This window comes from Alosa sapidissima, chromosome 1 (genome assembly GCF_018492685.1).
Source record: "Alosa sapidissima isolate fAloSap1 chromosome 1, fAloSap1.pri, whole genome shotgun sequence".
Taxonomy (NCBI): domain Eukaryota; kingdom Metazoa; phylum Chordata; class Actinopteri; order Clupeiformes; family Clupeidae; genus Alosa; species Alosa sapidissima.
In genome coordinates, this window is record NC_055957.1 from 50404586 (window position 1) to 50423047 (window position 18462).

Consider the following 18462-nt stretch of genomic DNA (forward strand, 5'->3'; position numbering starts at 1 on the left):
TCTCCCCCCATCAATCTCATCTGTACGGCATGCTCAGGGACCAGATTGGCCATGTCCCCATGTCCTGGTGTCCCAGCGCACTCCTCTTAAATATAATCCCATCAGAGAGCTCTCAGACAGATGGTTGCATGCTCCCATTAATGTTTATCATAGGGGACGGGTAGAGGAGAACAAACTGATTTTAGTAAGTGGTGGTTGGAGCGCTTGTGGGCAAGGTGCAGTAACTGGGTGAAAGGTCAGAATGCTTTCACACACTCTCATTGGCTCCTCTTTTGCAAATGCAAATATGGCCCATGGTGTGATCCAATCACCAGAATGAAACAGGAATAGGGTCACTGTCACACGAGTTGTATGTTGACAAATAGGCCTATACAAGTAGTGAAACAAAGGTCACTGAGTACAAAGTTACAACTAATTTGTCAAACTTATCATAGCTAAAGACATAGCTCACAGATGTATTCACAATAATATCTTTGTGAAAGATCTTATGGATCTAACTCTTATTACTGGAGTCACACAGCATCACACCATATACCCATGCAAGTATCTGGTTACTGAGCAAGGACTTAACAGCACAAAGGACCACAAGGCATAGCTACCATCTGTCTAATAACCCTTCCTACAGTATGTTTAAAACTGAGGGCCCTCTCACCCGTGGGTCTACCAGGGCACTGATCATGGCCATCCTTTTGGTTGCCATTAAAATGACTTATTGAACTTGCAAAAGAGACGGGCCCGGATTACTTCTGAATGCCGTCTATCTCTCCTTCCCCCGGTGGCACTGACTCCAGCACACTCTTATCCAACTCCTCAGCTGCACACCTTAAAATAGACTTGATGAGGCTTCACCAGGGGGCCCTGATGTCAGTGGTGAACTGTCTTAAAATCCCCTCCTCAGGCAGGCACAGAGCTGCAGCTAGCTATCTGCACATCGCAGCTTTCAGCAGAACTTGTTTTGACAAGACAGCAAAATAACTCAAGAAATAAAAAATACTTGGTCGTGATCCATTATGTTGAGAGAGATGTCACATTTCTGTTATTACATGAGCAACATGATTCTAGTTTCATATGGCTGCCTAATATAAGTGTGTACAACTTGTGTTGAGATGTGACCTTATTACGGCTTATTGTCAAATGGATGATGTACTCATACAAATGACAAATTATTAGTGAAGCTGATCATCAGATGTCACCATTGCATAGAGTTGAATGAGAGTGGCTCGTCTCTGTCTGTGGCTGTCACTTCAGAGTAGTACGGATGACAGCCTTGACTCTCTCCTACGTCTCCTAGAGTACCAGCAGATCCGGAGGAAGATAAAAGGAAATAATGCACAGCCTTCCACATTCCTCAGCTCCTCTGAGTGCCTGAGCCCAACCACTCAAAATAATTGCATAGAGAGCCACAATGCAGTTTACGGGACATTTTTACTGCTGGCTTTTCCACAAAGACTGTGTTCTGAAAAAAAAAAAGTCATAACTTCTTTTCACTATAGTCGGTTGAGTAGGTTATTTAAAGACATTCATCATAGCTATTATATGCTGTTTTGAAAATCAAAAGAATTTTGAAATTCTTTAATTTATTTTTTAAGGATATTTTTAGGATCGTGTCAATCAAGGACAATCTAATGTTCTCTCTCCCCAACATTAATATGGCCTGCAAAGCAGGCATCTTAGCAGCAGCAGTTCTTAACTGGACATGTTTGATCCCAGCACTTTTTCAACAGTCATCAGCTGAACATATTTTAGACTTAACATATTTAAGTCTTAACAAAAAGGGGGGCACTTTTTCCAAGCCACAAGGCCAATGTCCCCAGGAGTGCACATGAGAGGGAGAAGGGGGGGGGTAAGTACTCTATTGTAACAGAGCATGAGCTGTATCAGAGAAGACAGCTACAGTGTGACTATGCATCACTTTGTCATAAAATGGCAGTTAATATGATGGGAGACAATACAGGAAGGTTTGAAAGAGAGGAAGCTATTTATGCATGTCAAATAAACAGGCCCTTCACAATGTACATTTGTGATACTACTATTTCACAGGTCTTTAAAAAAATGACACATTGTCCAGGTTCAATTCAATGTCATTTTAATACATACATACATTTAAACCAAAAATGCATCATGTCTATAGTCAAATGTTGATTAGTTCACAACCATAATGGAAGTTGATGAGGTAGATAATTCTAACACCAACACCTTCTAACATCAGTTACCTTTGTATGCACAGCAGATCCATCTGTGAAGATTGTGAAAAGCAAATTGCATAAGTTATGTGCACGTGACACTATCTACATACAAGACACATTCTAGGGGTCACAATGTCAGTCGGACTCATGGCTTCTCAACCCTTCCCAGAGGTTCTCTAGCTTTGTTAGGCCACTCAAGACTGTTTGCTAACAACGGTATCATTTGGCCTCTTGTCTGTATAGTGCAAGTTCACAATTTTCATTTCAGAATCTTTGGTAAATATCTTTTCTACATGCCCTGTTGGTACCCACTGATTATAGTTTAGCGCACAGACAACACTAAACATTCACATCCTGATTATTAAGTCCAAACAGGCCGAAACAATAAATAAGAATCCCTCAAAAAAGGACTGCTCTTCATTTTAAATAAAAGCAAAAACAGGAGACAGGCTCTAAAAGAATGGTTAAAAGAAATCTTAGGTAGATTCTTTGTGACTTGGTAAAACAGAATGCTGAAACATGTAAGCATAAGCATCTAGGCGTATGGTTCAAAGTGACTTATCAGTAAAAATGTCGGTCCCCAAATGAGAAAAAAAGCTCAGATTAATATATTAATAGACAGCTTTCACATGTAAAGACATTTTGCGCATTGCTCTCTTCTCACCTAACCATGTTCCTCCTGTGTTAAGCTAATTAGTACTTTTCCCATGTTAAAAGCCCAACCCTTTTTTTGTTGAGACTTTTGTATACACAGTGGTACCAGGCTAAATCAAAACACATTAGACATGCTGATTGGACACATTCAGAGGAAACATTCTTCCCTTTTCAAGTGTGTAAAAGCAGGATGACTCATCTAAAAAAGGCAGAGAAATAAAAAAGATAAAAACATTCTCCTGAGCAAAGTCTATGAACAAGGCTGTCGCTGAAACAACACATTCAGCTGTGGGCAGCACAAGAAGACCGAGGCACAGGCACAAAACATCAGGCTCGGAGAGACACACCGGCACTCACAACACTGGTCAAACAAGGCCAGATACAAGACCAAGCTGGGTGCTATGGTGCTCTTCCAATAATGTAACAGATCATTTTGACTATTTTATATATCTAAGACAGGAAGTTAATTGTTCAGTGTTGGTAGTTGCAGGTAGTGAGAGTTTTCTGCATAGCAAAACACAGCAAAATTAAACATTTCAGAGAGATTGAGTCATATCAGTTGAAGACTCTGGTAGATGCCACATTATGAAGGCACAACAGTCTGACAATGAGGTCTGCAATGGTGACCTGATTTTACAGACAATAGGACCCACTGTATCGCTGTATTGTATGTGACTCTTTGAATGGAGCACTGGTTGTTACCCTGAACTAACCCCCGAACAAACAAAAACAAGTTCATGTGCATCTGGAGAAAAGAAAACCATGACGTTGTGTCTCTTCACAATTGACTCAATTGACTGAGCCTTTAAATGCAGGGGTGGTCTCCACATGAATCCACTGTGACCTTCAGCGTGTCCACTGTGAGTTTACCAAGCGTGTGAATGGGACATTCATTGTCATTGCTGCCGGCTTGAACTCCGTAACATTCACCACAATTAAATTACTGATTGACAAAGTCCACTTCCAAGCAGGGGCAACAGAATATAAACCTGCATGATGATTCATTCATGAATAGCCATTGGGAGATTAAGAAAAGAGAATAGTCTTTGATGAGTCAGGACAGGAGCTACAGAAACGATCTTGAACAATGTGCTTGGAAAGGCAAAAAATTAACACTATGAGTAGAGCAAAGCAGTAGTAACAATTTTCTAGGAAAAAAAACCCTGAGATGAAAAGTATATCCCATCAGAGACATACCAGAACCTGGGGACAGTACCAGGTTTACAATCTTTCAATAGAGCACACAGTCCTTTTGGAGTTCATAGCATCAAAAAAGCATTGAGGGCTGTATTTTGGGCACCAGCGCATGGCGTAAAGTTCGTTTTTCACCCGTGCAAAGTTGAATTCGGTATTTTACACGTTTATTTTTTAAAGATTGCGCCCAGGGGTGTGACAATTAACAACCTAGGGAGGGGCCTAGCGTGTTATCTAAAAATCGCTATCATACACCACCTAAACCTGGTCAGAAGTCAATGGCGAGTTGTTCATATGCTATTTTAAGAGTGCATGTCAACAGTCATATTGGCAGGTGCACGCACCATCCTTCTATCATTCATGAACGCACACCAGCGCACGTCCATGCAAAGCATTACAAATTGCACGATTACAATGGGAAACATAATTAGAATAAAGATATTACGAAATACTGTACATCTCATGATGAGTAGTTATTCACCATCATTTGCAAATTGGTAATGACGGTTAAAAGTGATTAGGGGAGAGGCAAGAGACACGTATGGAGCACAGCTGAAGACGCACTGTCACGAGATATAAGCAACTCCTCTGCAGGATAAATGTTGTTTCATTCAGTCATTTGAGCAACATTAGGGTAAGTGTTGCTTTTTCCAGCCTATGTTTTCGGTGGTAACCCATTGTCAGTCAATAGTGAAAGTAACTGCATATAACTGTCTTGTCGTTGACTGACTCCTTGGTGAAGTTAGTTTCACTTTGCCAATGAGTTCAAATAATAGACGAGTGCAAATGCGTGAAGGCTATGCTAGGTTTTAGTAAAGCATAGTTTAAGAATGACTATTCCATACGGTCTTGCAAGCAGCCTCCTTCAAATGCGCCATTGAATGCCAAAATACAGATGCATTTATTTGACATATTGCGCGTTGCGTCGTTAAAGGGAATGCCAGATTCTCATTGGTTTAAAATGATGTTACGCCCCAAACACACCCATATGACTGATTAAAAAACCTAGGAACACCTTGTTGCGCCATGCGCTCCACGTTTGATAACGAAACCCCTCCCAATGTGAACTGGACATCCTACTAAATTTGAATAGACTTTTGACGAGTGAAGATGAACTTTAGAATGTCATGATAGGGCCCTGAATCATTAAAGAACTGTGAGCTTACCAAACAGAAGCTCTGATTGAGACGTCTAATTTCCAACGAGAGGCAAGTCTGAGCTAAATTTTGGCCAGGCATTTTGGCAAGGTTAGACACCTCACGAACGTCTGTGATGTAGGCCCTTCCTGTGTGCGGTGCAGTAGTGCAGTGCAGGGCGAAAGGTCACAGCCATGTCCATAGCCCAAAGGTCTACATATCCTGGTCGGCCTGCACTCCACTGATAGAGCCACTGACCAGGTGGAGGTGAAGCAGGACGCTCCCCGTGGTCTCTCCACCTGTCTCTGTGCGGGGTCAGATGTGGCGTCCGGTCAGGAAGTAGAGGGGCCGGTCCTCGCTGCAGTTGGCCGTCTGGAACTCGTCGCGCAGGCGGAACTGCCACTCATCCTCCAGCTCCAGGCGCACAATGGTCTGCCTCAGGGAGCTGCGGTCCTGGCAAATCACGCAGAGCGTGGCCCCTACACAACCACACATACAGGGTTAGCACACAGTATACACACATACAGTATTAGCATATACAGTATTAGCATATACAGCGTTAGCGTAAACATACAATCTTAGCTTCAGAATATATGCTGACTGATAAATCCTTTTCAAGTTATGTTTTTTTATGGCTTCCAGTCGTTACTTGACAGGACAGTGAAGACATGACTGGAGATGAGTGGGGGAGAGAGATGGGGAGATGGGGAGTGGGTTTGAGAAATAACCTCAGGCTGAACTTGAACCTGGGTCTTCATGGGCACTGAGCCTGTTTGCAGTATGGGACACCAATGCTACTGCTATGACTAAGGATCCCCCCAGACAGATGAGTACGTACAACACACTACATATCCTCCATTTTACGTACATAACGTACACTGTGGTACAGCACAGAACTCAACCTCAGACATGGGGGGAGGCATGCTTGCAAGGAGGCTGAAACCTATGGGTGCAAGGGTCTGTCAATAGCATGCCCAGTGTTTCCCATACATTCCCTTATTTGTGGCGGCCCAACACAATATCAACATTGACCACCACACAATGATTTTCCAGGTTGTACTAAATTGTGCTTAAATCTGGTTCATCATAACCACGCTATGTTAATTTGTTAAAAACTGTTGAATCCAAGTTAATTCTGCAAACCTACCCCCACAAATAGAATTCAGTTCGGGGGGGTTGGCGTAAGGTTCACTAGCTGCACAGTGGTTATATCATATCACACACATATACACACATATGCATTTGTGCTGTGATATACAGCAATTTAACATTGAGCAGTTATGGGGAATACTGTACAATTAGGTCTCGGTGCCATAGCAAGACAGGGGGCTCATTATGACAGTCTAAAGCGCATGGTCACTGGCGAATAGTTTAAACAAATAACCCTAGGTTGCAAAATAGCGCCTTGATGTTCGTCCCCAGAACATTGGGGTTATTCTCACCTTTCAGGAAGCGGAACTTCTTCAGGAGTCCAGACACCACAAAAGAGTCGCACAGGTAGAGCAGCAGGCCGCTGAAGACCAGGCCCTGATGGTCCAGGTTTACGGAGTGAGGCCGCGAGCTCACGTAGCACACTGACACCTGAACCAAAACAACCAAACACAGACTCAGAGTCAGCAAAGGCCCGAAGTGCTTTATAATGAAGGAGGGACCACCAGGAGACTGGTGGCACAACACTAGTGATGGGCCAATGAAGCTTTAGTGAACCGCTGAGCCACTGCAGTGTGAAAAAAAAAAATGGCTGCCACACATACATTTTTCAACATAAAAGTCCTTAAGTAAACCAGTATTTGTGGTTACATATACTGGTTTGGGTAAGGACTTTTATGTTGAAAAATCTACATGTGGTGGCCATATTGGATTTTTTTCATTAGTGTCGATAGCTTCACACTGCTATCTTTCAGTGGTTCACCAAAGCTTCATTGGCCCATCACTACACAACACTACCACTCATGGAGACCTATGGTTGGCCCCCAGGGTGCCACCACTGTGGGGACCACTGAGTGGTCACTGGTCTCACCTCTGGGCCCAGGTTGAGGTAGCTGTCGATGGACAGCACAGGGTTGCTGGCATTGTGCAGGGCCATGGGGAAGAGCCGGTGGCTGCAGCTCTGGAGGAACTTCTCCAGCAGGAACTGGGCTGGGGCGGCCAGCAGGGTGTGCTCACTGTCGGGGGCGCACACGTACTGGGAAGCACTGATGGGGGTTGAGCTCTCCAGGCCCTGCAGATGAGGGAGCAGGAGGGTAGGGGGTTAAGGAAGGAGGAATACATTTCACTTTAGCAACATCAAACCTCTAATTTCAGATACGACCTCGATCAGATAAAATGTGCCATATTCTATTATTGTATATAATGTATGATTTATTTATGACATTTTCAACATAGAAAACACATGTACAGAAGTCCTCATACATATGGATGAAAAGAATATTCATTTTGGGTATTCACTTTGCAGAATCAAGTACTAACAAAGGCACAGATACAACTACTGTATATTTTTATAATATGGAACCTCACCATCAGTTTGGGTTTGATGAGGAAGTCTTTGTGGCCCCCGATGGGGATGTGCTTCTTCATGAAGCTGAAATGGTTGAAGCGACAGACCAGGAGGCCGCTGCTGTTGGCCCTGAGGTTGAAGTCCACCTCCTCACACGTGTACCTGAGGCAGAGCACAAGGTCAAGGTTTCGTCTCTCTATCTCTATCTCTATCTCTCACACACACAGGCAAAATCTGTTTGGACACTCTCTCACACACATATACACACTCTCTCACACATACGTATACACACTCACTCACACACACGCACAAATCAGTTTGCATATACACACTCTTTGTCTGACACAAACACAGGCAAATCTGCTTGCATTATGTAACTCACACCTGCACACATGCATAGTCTTGCCTTGGCCTCGTACCACCTGAACCAACTAAGCCAATGCTGCATATAACCCCCCCCCCCCACCCCCAGTAAAATGAGTATGCAAAAATACCTAAATGAGGATACCCAAATATGCCCCTATCCATTACTGTGCTCATGAAAATCAAGCCGTGCGTGCTCACCGGTTGAGGTCATACTGGACGTTCTGCGTCAGGTCCACGTTGAGCATGACGAAGTCGTGCAGGTGGCAGCGGGAGAAGGGCACAGCGGTGGGCCGTGAGGCCAGGACGCTGCTCCACTTGCGGACGCCGCACATGGCGTATGAGGAGATCTTTGGCGTGGTCTCCATGTGCCTCAGCACGGTCTTCAGCGAGACATTGGTGACCTCGGGAGCACTGTGCAGGAGAATGCAAGAGAGACGGAGTGAGTTGAGACACTCACATGTAAACACATGCACAGACACACACACACACACACACTGTATGGATGCAACCTGCTCTGACCACAGGCTCTGACTGAAATGGACACAGCACAGGACCAGGTGATCTTCCTCTTTTTTTGGCCACCAATTTCATAAAATCTTACATCAGACAATTAACACAATTAACTATTGGTGTGTTTTCAGAAGAAACAAACATATAAAGTGCATTTAGAGTTTACAATATTATTATATTGATATTAATATATATTGTGTGTGTATGTGTGTGTGTGTGAGTGTGTGTGTCTGTGTCTGCATGTGTGCACTACTGTGTTCTTAAAAATCTGTCAGCAGTAGTGTAACACACACACACACACACACACACACACACACACACACACACACACACACACACACACATGAAGCCAGAAGAGGGAGCATGCAAAGGCATGTACTGTATGCACTGTATGGCCCTACCCGCTGCTGTCCTGTGCGTAGTGATGGGCATTCCACAGCACGCAGGAGTCGTCCATCATGACGATGAAGGGCCAGACGTCCTGCCTGCGCACCCCCTGCTCCTCCTGCCGGTTGCGCTCCAGCTCCAGGTTGTGGTAGGAGAGCTCCTTTATCATGAAGCGGGCCGCACCTGGGACACAGCACAGCACAGCACAGCACAGCACACACGCTCAGACTCTCGTGCCTTTCTAGCATATGAATACGGTCTAATAATGCTGTACACAGGGATATGTGAAGCAGGTGACCCCAATGCAGCACAGCACAGCTCACACGGTCAGATTTTCATGCCTCCACATGCCTGTTATACTGACAACACGGCAGCAGTCTCAATATGGCAGATGTACCGGACTTCAACAACACTACTACTTGATAGACAATCGTGGGCATATGGTCCCATGAATAATCCTGTACACAGGTATATGATGAAGGTCCAATGACAGTCCAGTGAATTACGCAGAGGTATGTTCACAGGGGTGTGTTCAACCTGCCTCTGTGCACCATAAGTACACTGACCAACAAGTCTCTGGTATGACGCGAGGTGGATACTCACCCACTCCGGAGCTGTTGAACATGGCGGGCAGCACAAGCAGAATGTGGTTGGGCCAGTATTTCCTGTAGAGGGGCATCTCGTACTGCCTGACCACCAGGATGTGCAGGTGCTCGGAGCCCTCCATGGCGTGGTAGATGTTTAGCAGGCCGTGCTCCTGACGGCCCGTAGTAGGCGTGAAGATGGGGCTTTTCAGGCCATGGTCCTACCACACAATAACACACAAAACAACAAAATGAACAAAATATACAGAAAATATACTATAAAAACAACAATAAAAATATATAGAGAGAATATCATCACCATGCTCAGTGGAGACAGGAATAAGCATTTATTTAGAAAATTTACATAGAAGATAATTTTACTAAAATTGGCTTTAGATGTGAAAGACAAATGTTCATATGAAAAGGTGCCATTCATGAAACACCTGCACAACAGTGACCCCTATTTTGTTGGATCTGAACTCTGAGAGTTGAGTCCTGTGGCCTGCAGTGACGCACAGAGCAGTGATGACCGGGGCTAGAGGACGCTCATGCATGCTCTGCTGAGCTCACCTTGGCGGACAGCAGGGGCAGGCGCATGCTCTCCAGGTGTCTGCCCTCCTGGCTGAAGATGAAGTGTCCCTCCTTGGCCTTGGGGATGATGAAGTGCAGCTGCACCTCCTCGCCCAGCATGGACGAGCAGAAGGTAAAGGCGTGGAAGGTGCACTCCGAGAGCTGGGGGCAGAGAATGACACACACACGCACACACACACACACACACACACACACAAATACAGACATGCACGCACACACACACATACAGACACACACACAGAAACATGTCAGTTGCAACACTCACAGCATATGCCTCAGACTTGGCAACACAGACTCAAGTTAGTGAGATGTCCGATGTCCCCTACTGTAATGCATTTGCAATAAAGCCGCTCACCTGGGTGGCCGGGCTGGCCTCACAGTAGTGGTGGCAGTGCTCACAGTGGTGAAAGGCATTGTGGGCTGCATATGTGCTTTGTCTGATCGACACTGTGTTCCTTTTGGCAGCAGTATCATTCACAGCTTCAGTTTTCAACCCTGCACACAAACACAAACAAAACACGTCATTACAGGGACCAAGCCTTTGTGCAGTCGGTTATGGAACAAAACATTAGTAATATCAAGTAGGCTTATGTTTGCTTATGGTCTTAAGTTTGCTTTTCAGCAATGTGAACTGACAAACTGATGTCCTTGTGATTATGTGACACGGATGTAAAGGACTCATCTCATTTATTGTACCATGACATCCAACTATTTGAATTACCTGTTGATGTTTTGGCCATTTTCTTAGAATGCAAAGGGCTGGAGAGTCGGAACTTGGGGTCACGAGGGACTGGGTCAAAGGGCATTTTCCTGATTTCCTCCACATCTGGCCACCTAGTGATGGTGGTGGGCGTTCCGTCGGAGGGCTCCGCCAGGTCCTCCTCCAAGTCCTCCTCATCGTACACATCCACCTCCAGCAGGCGGATCAGCATGCGGAACAGGATTCTCAGGAACTGCAGGTAAGCTCCCGTCTTCCCCACCTACAGGGGGAAAAGGTGCAATGTAGAAAAAAAGCACCAGAAAACAAATATAGGACAGTTAGGAGGTACTACAAAGCACAACATCCAGGAAAGGAGCTGAAGCAAGCAACAACAACTATTTTACAGAGTATTAGAAGTTTCTAAAAATACAAAAGATATAAACAGAAAATGATATTTCAGTCTTCTGAGAAAGAGATGGTGGCGTCATGGTGATGAATTCTAGCCATGATCGCTACATCAGCTACAACAAAGGGGGCAGTCACAGACTGCCGATGAGGCAGCATTGAGGCTCCCACCTGTGGTGGTCCGCTCAGGAGCAGGCGTCTGGGGTGGGGTGTGGCGGGGCCGTCAGAGTCGGCGTGGTGCTTGCGGGCGCAGGTCCACTGGCGGTAGTAGAGTGACTGCTCGGCGCTGCTCACTTGCTGGGGGAGGGGCGGCCTCAGAGGGCTGCTCCAGACCATGTCGGCGTGGGGAAGCAGCGCCGCCGAGCTGGGATGGTCCCGGGCGCCCGGCGCCAGAAGCACGTACGCGGCCCGCGAGAGGACGGCCGTGCGCGGGTACAGGTGGCCGTGTCCGGCGCCGCGCCACTGCGCCTGCGTGGACTGGCTGGGCCGCTGCGCCGCGGACGAAGAGGACGGGGAGGAAGACGAGGAAGAAGACGAAGAGGAAGCGGAGGAGCAGAAGGAGCGGGCGCTCGTGGACGGGCCCTGGAGCGAGTCGCACTCCTGCTTGACCCGGCGCGGCGAACAGCTGACCTCCTCGGTGCCACTGCTGCCCGTCTCAGTCAGCGAGGACGAGTGCGAGGAGACAGAGGCCTTCTGGGAGGTGTCGGGCATGCCGGAGGAGCTCACCCCGTTCTCAGTCAGAGAGCCTGAGAGAGAAGCACATGGAGGAACAAAGTGAGAGGGGTCAGTGCCATTTATTCACTGCAGTCTATGGTCAGCACCTTTCCTAGGTGGCCAGATCTTTGCAGCAATATGTATGACTCATTGTGAGGACTCATTGTGAGTGACGATGGTCGGTTAGCTCACCTGAAGCCCTAGTGACCGCGCTGCCGTTGCTGTGGGGTCTCTCCAGGTCCATGTGCGCATCATCAGTGGGGCTGGAGCCCTTCTCCTCCTCCTGCTCCTCGGGGAACCTCCTCCTGGGCTCTGGTACCACGCCCTTGGTCACGTAGGTGCAGGCCAGACCCACCTCCTGCTCCAGGGCAGTGCGGGTCAGGTAGCTGGAGTCGATCAGGCGCAGGTCACAGTACTTCAGGGATCTGCAGCCAGAACATATCAAATCAACACTCTGTTTGACCACAGACCCTCCATCACAGGGGACCATGTTTCTGCACAATGTTTGTTCTGTCAATCTTACAATAACATACGATATACTGATCTTACAATAGCATACTGAATGTAATGTATGTTGATCTTATATAACATACTGTATGTTCTAAGTGTATATAGTAATACTTCTGAGACACAAAGACATATTAGTGAAGAGTGCTAAGCCAGCAAGTGTGAAGGTTAATACTACAGTGGACAGAGTCGTGGTCAGCACCTGGGGAAAGTCTCTCCTAACGGGTCTTTTCCTGTGAGGATGACGATGCAAGGCAGGCCCTCGAGGTCTTCGTACGTCTGCGGCACCCAGTCCTCGTTCCTGCAACCGCGCCAGGCCTGCCAGACACACAGCAGCATAGTCAGCCACGTCCAAATAGCTCAAATGTGAAGTACATCACCTAGTTAATGGATCATGGAAAATCCACTTGAAAATCCTAAGAGGAATCTGAGAGTCTGGATCAGCTCGGAAAACATCAGTAATTACTTTACAGGGCAATTCTGTCCTTCAGTGTGAAAGTAACTTGATATATAGACAAGCACAGTACCACAGCCTGGATTAGTGTCTGGCCTCTCTGGGCTGCCCTTAACCATTCCACGCCTCCATCTCCTCCCTCCCTTCCTCCCTCTCTCCATCTCCTCCCTCCCTCCATCCCCTCCCTCAATCTCCTCCCTCCATCTCCTCCCTCCATGGCTCCCGTGTCCTCTCTCACCCTGAGGCGGTTGCAGAAGTGGCGGGGTAGGCTGAGCTCGGCGGCAGGGCTGCCCAGCAGCACGGCGAAGCGGTACTGCAGGCCCAGACGGTCACGCGCCTCCTCCAGACGCTCGCGCGCCAGCATGGCCAGCTGCAGCGAGGGCACGCGCACCAGCAGCATGTGGCCACGGCCGGACGCGCTGCGCCCAGGCCCGCTGATCAGGTCCTCCACCATGGTCAGCGTCTCGGGCGTGACGTGGTCGCGCAGCGGCGGCGCCACAGTCAGCGCCATCATGGCCTCCGTGTACTGCTGGATGAGCAGGTAGCTGCGGATCACCATGCTGTGCAGGTGAGGGTGCCTGTGAGGAGAGCAGTCAGTCAGCTGGTCCATGACTGAAGCATACCAACTTCATGACCACACAATGCATAGTTAATGCAGTAAACACACAGAACCACAAAATATCGTATCATGACCTCAGTCATGTAAAATCACACCCCATGTTAATAACGCAGACATTATCATGCGAGTTGTAAAAGCCTTTGACCAAAGACCTTTACCCCCTGTGGTGCCTCACCTCTCCAGCAAGGTGTTCACCATCCTCTCGAAGGCATCATCACAACGGAGAATGGGGCTGGCCACACCCCACTGCAGGGAGCTGCTGTAGTCACTCAGGCCAAAGTACACCAGGTCTTTGGGAGAAGGATCGCCCTGACAGCAGCAACAAGAGCACTCATATCAATGGACTGGATATTGTTGCAATGTAACTTAAGCTTTATATGTACTATTGTAATAAAGTATAAATATGGCCCTTGCAAATCAGTGAGCCAATAGATATATTTTCCTTCGATTTTTGGTTATTTGTTCCTAACGTCATTGGAGAATCATTCATTAAGTCATTTATGATTCTTTTTTTAAATGATCAGTCAGCAGACCTGACAGGCAATATGAATTTACACCACTAGGGTGTGCTAAACATCAACTCCAGCCACTCTGTCATCACTGACAACTGACCAGGGGCCATTTTCACTCCCTTCTCACCCTACACCATAACATTCAAGACAGACACCACCACACTGGTCCGGGATCAGTGCCTGACCAGCCGTGTGACTCACCAGGCTGTCGCGGCTGGGCCAGTGCACCTCGTTGTGGATGCTGATGCGGGACTGGCGCGTCTGAAGTGTGTGGGGGAAGCAGCTGACCTGCAGCACCAGCAGGTTGACCGCCTCCAGCACCTCCTGGCAGTTGACCACGCGGTCGGCCAGGCCCTGCAGCTCGCCATGGCATACAGAGCCAGAGAGGGCGCTAGAGAGCCAGAAAGCACCAGCAGGGGGGTTAGTGTGGGAAGTCATAGCCAAAGAATGTCAGAAAATACGGCCTGCTGTACAATTCAGTGACTTAAATCAGTCTGTTGACTCAAACATTACATAGGGACCGTATGTCTTCAACGGTATCTTTGGCAAGTGTCTCACCTGGTGAGGTCGACGTGAGAGTTGTCATGGATGAGGACGAACAGGGTGTAAGGGTTCATTTTCACTTTCCTCATGAAGGCCTCCATTTTAGCGTGAACATCAGTGTCCAGTCGCACCACATACTTGTCTGATTTGAGAAGGGCAGACGCAGCATCCTCCATGCCGAGGTCTACCAAAACACCTAAAAAAAAACACGGACCCAGTCAGCACCAATCGGAACTAACATTCTAACCACTCTCACAGACACAAGAGTGACCCCTGACGTCAGCTGACCTCAGAGAGGCGTCCGGTCTGACCTGATTGTCTGATGCGCTGGGCGGTCTGGTGCACGAGCACATGGGAGGGGGGCACCAGCACAAGGAAGTCCACCTTACAGAAGCGGCCCAGGTCCAGGCTCTGGCTGCCCGAGTCTGCGATGGAGCACACCTGGGAGAGGAGGCTGCGCGCCACGTTCAGCTGAGGGGGGTAGATCTGGAACACCTCGTTCAGCAGGTCTGCCCAAAACAACAAGGCCACAGTAACGTCAAGGCTCAGGCTAGGCAGTCAGCCCTTTTCAAACAAAGTAGCAGCATCAGCTGCTGACCAAACAAACTTTTAAGTCAAACTACAAAATAGAAATGCTTCGAAAAACAACATGCAGCTCGCAGTCTGACCTGCTTTTGAGGCTGGGACCATAGCCACTGCCTCCTGTGTGTGGACGTAGTCTGTGACGTCTCCCTGGAAGGGCTGGATGACCTGCTCTTTACGCCGTCGCTGGTACTTCATCAGCTGCTTCTCCAGGTTGTCTCCTACGGAAGACACGTTGTCATTTTCACTCAGTACAGCAACTTCCCCGACCGCGAGGAACATTGTCTGAACATTGTGTGATTGTTGTTGCGAGGTCTGACCTCAGTGTTAAAGTAGTGCCATACTGACCTAAAGAGGTGCTCTGGAAGTGTGCGGCCAGGCCGCTGACCTTGCCAGTGATGAGCTCGTAGCTGATCTCCTTGAGGAACTCGTTGGTGGTGAGCATGCCCTCAGCCAGTGCTCGCGCTTGGTATTTTCCTGAGAAACACACCAAAATCAAAGGTCTGCTTGACAGGCTCCAAATACACCTAGTACTTAGACTGATAGGCGTTTCTATTCCTCACTCTACTGAATCTTGGGTAAATCCCAGTTGTAATGCAACAATGCCACCAACACTAAAGCCCTTCCTTGTAGAATCCTAGGTTCCCAGGAGAATCCTACTTACCAAGCACAAGAACACAGAACTCGTTCCCACTCATCTTGGAGGCACAGATGATCACTACATAGTTGGGCAGGCACTGCGTGTGAGGGCCCTCGCTCAGGGTGCGCAGGGACTCGGAGATGCCCTCACCCAGGGAATTGTGGGTGACAAGGACCTGCAGGGTGCCGCCAGAGACGCTGGCCTCCACGCGGGCCAGCCAGGGCAGCTGGGCCGGGGACACGGGGGGGCCTGGCGGCCCACACAGCATGGCTTTCAGCACGATCTGCTCAAACTCCTCCCGCAGCGGGATCACCTCTGGGCCTGGGGCAGGGAAAGAGAGAGAGAGAGAGAGAGAGAGAGAGAGAGAGAGGGTGAAGAAAAGGAGAGAGGGAGACAGAGAAAGAGAAAAAGAGAATCAGTCAGTGACAGAAGATACAACCCACACAATGTTTTGTCTCGATCAGGATGAAATGTGCTCTTAGAACAAAAACAAGCCCCCTTCGACAAACTGCTTTAGTGACCTTGGCCAGATTTGTGCTCACAAAGAGATGCGATGTCTACATGGCCACAGAACACCTAACTGCATTTCATCTTAGACACAACACTTGTCTTGTGCAAACACAATGATTGTGATGGTCATGCAGCTCGAGCCAACTAAGAACTGTTTTAAGGTTCGCTATCCGTGTTGTAAATGTGTAACTATATACAGAATCGGCGTGTAGTGCTTGTTACGGCTTGTTAGAGTCGGGCAAGGTACTGTAATTGTACGTGCAAGAGAAGTATAAAGTATTATTAGGTCTAAATGTTAGTAGCTGAGTTATGGATCAGACCATTATCACATGCAAGCAGTTATATTACATTACAATATATGGATTTTCAACAGCGTACAACAGGATAATAAACTGACATTATGCAGGCAGCAAAATCATCTCAACTTAATATTCCCTGTGAAGTTACTTATTTCAGTTGAAAGTGACCACATGCTGATCCTGATCATCTGGATGATAGATGATCTATCAGGCCACTAAGGGTTCAATTTTGTTTCTGCAGTAGTTTGCTGGACTTTAGCCTTTTGCTCTCTAGAGTTCTGAGAGGGGAATAGAAGTGAGTGGACTGACCTCCAGTCCACTGTTAGCTCATGTCAGTGGGACTGGTGTTATTCACCTACGCAGGTACATTTCTAGTTAAGTGGCAGAGGCTCCGGCTCGGCCCCACGTTAGACTCGGCAGAGTCAGCGTGCAGTGTTTGTTACGGCTTATTTACCTAGTCGGGCAAGATATTGTAAGGTGAGCAGGGCCATGGTTTCCACGGTGAGGAGCTGGCTGCTGGTCATGCCCAAGTTTTCCAGGGTCTTCTCAGGCAGCTGGCTGCCCTTATAGCAGCTGACCAGCAGGGGGCTCACCACTATGTCTCCCACATTGCCATAGAAATATGGTAAAGTGCCTTGGCCTGAGAGAGAAACAACATGAGCACTCATCTATATATGCGCTGTTCAAATGTGTAACTGACCATTCTCTGCAAAAAGACACATTTATCCAAAGCACTTATACAGTAAAGAATGATGTTTTGTTAGTGTGGATGTTTGCAGTATTTTGCTCTGATGGTTGATGTAGGGTTAAAATTTGAGCTCCCTACCAATGAGGATGACGGGCCGGACTCCAGAGATGTTGAGCAGGTTGTCAGGAACGATGACGGTGTCTCCTACTGTGACTGGCTGTGGCTGGATCAGGGTGGACACAGAGGGAGACTGGGGACTAGACAGTGCCAACAGAGAGCCTGCAGAGAGATAGCGAGAGATAGAGAGATAGAGAAAGAGAAAGAGAGAGAAAGAGAGAGAGGAAGGGGATATAATTATAGGAGAAAGATGGAAACCTGAGTAAATGCTGACAGACAGAGCTAACATGAAATGGGAATGCTTGCCTTACATACAATATGCTTCAGGAGATGCTGCCTCCTTTCTGATCAGCATGTGCTGAGCTCCATAGATGACTATTGTGTTGCTTTGCTTTGCTTTGCTTTGCTTTGCTTTGCTTTGCTTTGCCTTGCCCTCTGCTCCTTAATCCATTCACTCAGTTAGGGTGAACTCTGACCCTCGTGTATTTGTAGCACCACATACTCCGGCTGGGAGAAAATGTCAAAGTCCTCTCTCCATGTCATCAATGAGAGAGACGAATGTGTTTAATCAAATCCGAGGCCAGGTTAGCACCAAAGCCCTATAGAAATGCACAGACAGTGCCTGCACTCCACAAAGATCAAGATCACTTTAACCCACCCACACATCAGCTAGATAGATAGATAGATAGATAGATAGATAGATACTTTATTGATCCCCAGGGGAAATTCAAGCAATTCAAGCATTTAATAAATGATCTTCCTGACTGAGGAAGCATCGCCACCGCAACATTCAAACATTTCCTTTGCAGAGGGCACACAAGCAGCAGGCAGTGTCCAACTTCAGATCAGATGAAGTATCCTAATGTGTTATGTAACCATATTCCATATGCTTGGCAGCTTTGATTCGTAAAAGGTTAAGTGAGGCGTGTATGTGGCCTATGTAGCCTACCTATTTTCCAGCAACAATCACAACAAAGCTATCTGAAGGTTGAATATGCATATGCATATATGTTTTCTTCTCAAAATACCAATATGCATCTATATTTGATGAAACTATGATCATATCA

General features: G+C 47.3%; 1 protein-coding gene across 2 annotated transcripts in view; it reads right to left on the reverse strand.

Moving 5' to 3' along the window:
- Positions 1-4829: 4829 nt before the first annotated feature.
- greb1l (GREB1 like retinoic acid receptor coactivator) overlaps positions 4830-18462 on the reverse strand; it is a 37562-nt gene continuing 23929 nt past the window's right edge. For both annotated transcript variants that reach the window (XM_042091641.1, XM_042091632.1), the window contains 23 exons: positions 17417-17557; positions 17045-17230; positions 15806-16102; positions 15490-15618; positions 15228-15362; positions 14871-15068; positions 14575-14755; positions 14218-14407; positions 13680-13813; positions 13124-13463; positions 12634-12749; positions 12117-12349; positions 11382-11956; positions 10827-11085; positions 10461-10600; positions 10085-10246; positions 9534-9735; positions 8945-9113; positions 8232-8444; positions 7688-7829; positions 7191-7391; positions 6613-6751; positions 4830-5649 (listed from right to left, as the gene is read on the reverse strand). In XM_042091641.1, coding sequence (XP_041947575.1) covers positions 5486-5649; positions 6613-6751; positions 7191-7391; positions 7688-7829; positions 8232-8444; positions 8945-9113; positions 9534-9735; positions 10085-10246; positions 10461-10600; positions 10827-11085; positions 11382-11956; positions 12117-12349; positions 12634-12749; positions 13124-13463; positions 13680-13813; positions 14218-14407; positions 14575-14755; positions 14871-15068; positions 15228-15362; positions 15490-15618; positions 15806-16102; positions 17045-17230; positions 17417-17557 — 4646 coding nt within the window. In that variant the 3' untranslated portion in view covers positions 4830-5485. The remainder of the gene's footprint in view (positions 5650-6612; positions 6752-7190; positions 7392-7687; positions 7830-8231; positions 8445-8944; positions 9114-9533; positions 9736-10084; positions 10247-10460; positions 10601-10826; positions 11086-11381; positions 11957-12116; positions 12350-12633; positions 12750-13123; positions 13464-13679; positions 13814-14217; positions 14408-14574; positions 14756-14870; positions 15069-15227; positions 15363-15489; positions 15619-15805; positions 16103-17044; positions 17231-17416; positions 17558-18462) is intronic.